This window comes from Monoraphidium neglectum (genome assembly GCF_000611645.1).
Source record: "Monoraphidium neglectum strain SAG 48.87 unplaced genomic scaffold scaffold04415, whole genome shotgun sequence".
In the NCBI taxonomy this organism is placed as follows: domain Eukaryota; kingdom Viridiplantae; phylum Chlorophyta; class Chlorophyceae; order Sphaeropleales; family Selenastraceae; genus Monoraphidium; species Monoraphidium neglectum.
Window position 1 is genome coordinate 120 of NW_014009214.1, and position 3,795 is coordinate 3,914.

At 63.7% G+C, this 3,795-nt stretch overlaps 1 protein-coding gene across 1 annotated transcript; it reads right to left on the bottom strand.

Moving 5' to 3' along the window:
- Positions 1–914: 914 nt before the first annotated feature.
- Positions 915–3,178, bottom strand: MNEG_14340 (Pep3/Vps18/deep orange family protein; the record flags this gene model as incomplete). The annotated part of the gene is made up of 6 exons (XM_014037188.1): positions 915–1,033; positions 1,270–1,372; positions 1,909–2,045; positions 2,320–2,380; positions 2,693–2,743; positions 3,074–3,178. Coding segments are annotated over 6 exons (576 nt in total), but the record flags the coding sequence as incomplete, so codon positions are not given.
- Positions 3,179–3,795: the final 617 nt, after the last annotated feature.

A 3,795-nucleotide genomic window follows, 5' to 3' on the forward strand; every position in this document is an offset into this window, starting at 1 on the left:
GATCCGTGCCTTTTGCATCCCCCTTACACATACGCGCACACAAACACACACACACACACACACACACGCACACACACACACATACACACACACGCGCGCGCGCACACACACACACACACACGCACGCGCGCGCGCGCACACACATGGGCGCAGACACACATGCATGAATGCACACGCAGGCCAATGCGCCCCTTCCTCTAGCATCATCACCTGAGCTGGTCCACCGCTGCCCGATACTTGGGGTCCTCGCTATTACCGCCTGCCTCCAGCGCCGCCCTGGGGGGCAGCAAAAAGTGGTCGGCAGATGCGAGGATCGAACCCGGGTCTGCAACCGTCGGCGTTGCCCGGGGCCGGGGCCGGCTGACCGCCTTGCTTCCCGAAGCCGCTCAAGCCACGCAGCAGCACCTTTTGTTTTTCCCCTATTCGCATCAGGCGGGTTTATCATGGACAAATCCAGGCCCATACCGATCCGAGCCACACAAGCGTCAACAGGGGACGTTGCGCCGCGGCCCCGACCATCGCGACCAAAGCAGGCGTGCCTGTTTATGGAGTCCAGCAGAAGCTCAGTCAGCCACGTGGCCACCAGTGTGGATTGGGCCTTGTCATTGCGCCCCAAGACCTGCGCGTGTTTTTCGGCACACGTGGGAGAAGGGGGAGGGGGCGGGTTTCTTGCTGGCCTGAGGATCTTCTCCCCTTTCAAGGGGGAGGCGAGGTCTCGAGGGGAGATCCGTTTGGGGAAAGACATGCTGATTGATGGCCTGGCTTTGGGGGAAGATATGGTGATTCATGGCCTGGCTGTCACACCACCATTGTCAACCAGACAAACCAAATAATCGGCCTGAGGCAGTTCCGTTGCCGAAGGGAGCCAAGGGGAAACCGTCGCAAGTTCGGATAAGCCGCGCCCAGGCTGCCACCTGCAGCTTTGTTGAGAGGAAGAGCGCCAGGGCCCCCGGGTCCCCCGCCTCCACCAGCTGCAGCGCCACGTCCTCAAAGGACGGCCGGCCCCCCACCACACGCGCCCACTGGGACGCGGCTGGGGGGGAGGGGGGAGGAGGTGCGGCATTAGGCAAGGGTATGTCCGGGGGAGGTGAGGGCAGGGACAGGGGGTGCGAGGGTTGCGCCGATGACGGCACAACACTCACAGATACACACGCACACAACTCACACCCAAACCAACACACGCACACATAGACGCTCACACACACACACACACGCACACACACACACAACCACGCACAGACACACACATACACACACGCACAGCCTCACCGGCCTTGTAGTCGCCGCGCGCGAAGCTGTCGCGCGCCATCGCCAAGTACACAGTGTCGCGCTGCGCCGGCCCCGCCGCCAGCTTCAGCGCGCTATCGTAATCCTGGGGGTGCGTTTTCAGGGGGTTGGGGGATGTTTTTAGGGAGGGGGTTGGGAGGTTTTTGGCAATGTTTGAAGGTTTTGCGACACCGACCTCTCAGGTTTCACGGATGCACGGCAAAAGGTCGCCTCTGATGTGGTCTAACAGCAGCACAAAGGGGCGCGGCATGTGGGCTCGTATTTCCGGGGCTCAGCGAGGGCGCAACGAGGGCAGCCCCTCAAAGCAGGCGGCTGCGTTGACCGGAATGTGGCAGGTTCGATGTTTTTGGCCAAGGATGAGTCCAAAGAAAGGGACAAAGAGATTTGTCGGGTATTGAGATCCCGGCCCATTTGCGGTTTGCTGGTTGGGCTCCAAACGCGGGGGTTGGTGGGTGATGCTGACCGGCCCGCGCAGGCTTGAGAGCCGACAGCCGATCGCCAAACAAAATGCAGGGCAAGACGCAATCGATAGGCCCAACGTGGCGACGCCGCCCCGGAAGACGAGGAGCCTCCCAACGTGCGGTCCAACGCCGTCGCCGCCGTTACCCTCGAACCCCGCACCTCATATTCTAGGTAGGTGCGCCACATGCCCCGGCCCTCGTTTAGTAACCCGACCTCCAGCAGCGCGTCTGACGTCACCAGGTACGGCCCCGCGCCGCCGCCGCCGCCGCCGTCTTGGAGCAGCGTCAGGGGGGCGCCTGCCGGGAGAGTGAATGTGGGTGTTTACACGTGTGTGTGCATGTGTTGGTGTGTAGGGAGAAGGCGGTCGCATGGGACGGAAAAAACATGCTTTCCGCTACATCCCACATCCTGAGTGCGGTGCGCTCTCTTATTTTTTTTAGAAGCTGGTGGGGCTGCCCCAGAACGAGCGGGCCCGGCCAGGTCCGCCGGGCGGCCCCCCGGACTGAGGACGCAAGTCTCAAGAAAGACGGCGCCCCAGGGAGGGGGGTTGGGCGGGACGCGGCTGCTCACCGATCACGCCGCTGGCGCCCGACGGGCCGAGGGCCACCTCAGCAACCACCTTCCCGCTGACCTGGCGACGGCGTTTTGGAATGGGCGATGCGCAATGTGGGTGCGGCGTGTGTGTGTGTGTGCGGGCAGGAGGGTTGCCAAAGGACGCCGCTGCTCCAGCGCGATGACAGGGGAGAAGCCGGGCGTCGCCGCCAGACTCTACCCGATAACATTAGGCACGATGCTACTCAAAAAAAGCCTCAAGATGCGCCGCAGCTGCCATGCCGCTCCAAGGGCCTGTCCACACGCGCTCCAACCACGGTCAGCAGGCTCGGCGCGCGGGTTTGACCGGTCAAAAACGGAGGTTTGACCGCGCGCTGCGTGCCTGGTTGACCGCCATCAGGCGGTCTGGGTGCAGCAGGATGTAATGGTACTCGGTGACGGCCTTGGGGGGGGCGGTGACGTCATCAGGTGGTGGGGTGGGGTGGAAGGCCGCATTGCGCGACAATGTCATGTTTGGGGTTGCGCATGTGCATGTGTTGCGCTGGAAGGGCGAGGTCGAGACATGTGTGGCACGCGCCGGCAGATGAATGATGTGCCCAGGAGGAAGCCATGCGCCCGAAAAATCGTCCCGTACGCCCCGCATTTGTGAAGTCGCAGGCCCAGCCTGCATCGATTTTGTACTTGGCACCCTGTGAAGCCCCCCGCCCTTGCTGAACCCCTCCTCCTCCCTTCCCGGCCAGCCCTCAAAAACAGCGTCCCCTGACCCTCCCACCATGCACGCCGGCTCGTCCTCAGGGCTCGTCCCGCCGCCGTCCGCGCCGCCGCTGGCGGCAGGCGCCCGCCCGAGCGGCAGCTGCCCCAGCGGCAGCTGCCGCATGTCGCCGACATACTCCTGGGGGTCCCCCGCCGCCACCGATGGGTCAGAGGCGAACCGCTGCGGTTTCAAGTGGTGCCGGGCGTGGCGTGTTTCCGGCGCGTGCGTCGGGGTGGGGTGGGACGCGAAGAGGAATGAGGCATGGTTTGTTCTTTTTGAACACAGAGCATGGTTGTTTCAGGACTTTCATGCTATGATTTTGTAAGGGGCAGTGGGGACAAGCCCTGCACATGGTTTCTCGTCAACGCCAGGTTCCGCACTCGGAAGGCGTGCGGGCGCAAGGGTGGCACCACAGAGCTCAGCGGGCGTCCCGCCCAGACCGCCTGGGCGGCGCTACCGCAGAAACACAGCTCGGAGAGCAACCCCATCAACACTGCCTCCCCCCCTCCCCCGCAGCAGGCGGTGGCTATATCATGCAGGTGCCACCCGACACCAGAAATCATCAAGGTGTAGGACCAAAAAGCACAGAAAATCCCGCCCCAGCTGGCGCGTTGGCCGGTCCGTTTGCGGTTCTCACACCTGCAGCAGCAGGTGGCCGTGGCAGATGGAGCCCCCCACGAGCCACGCAAACCGCCCCGGCAGCGACTGCGGGCCGCCGGCGCGCGGCAGGTGCAGGCGGC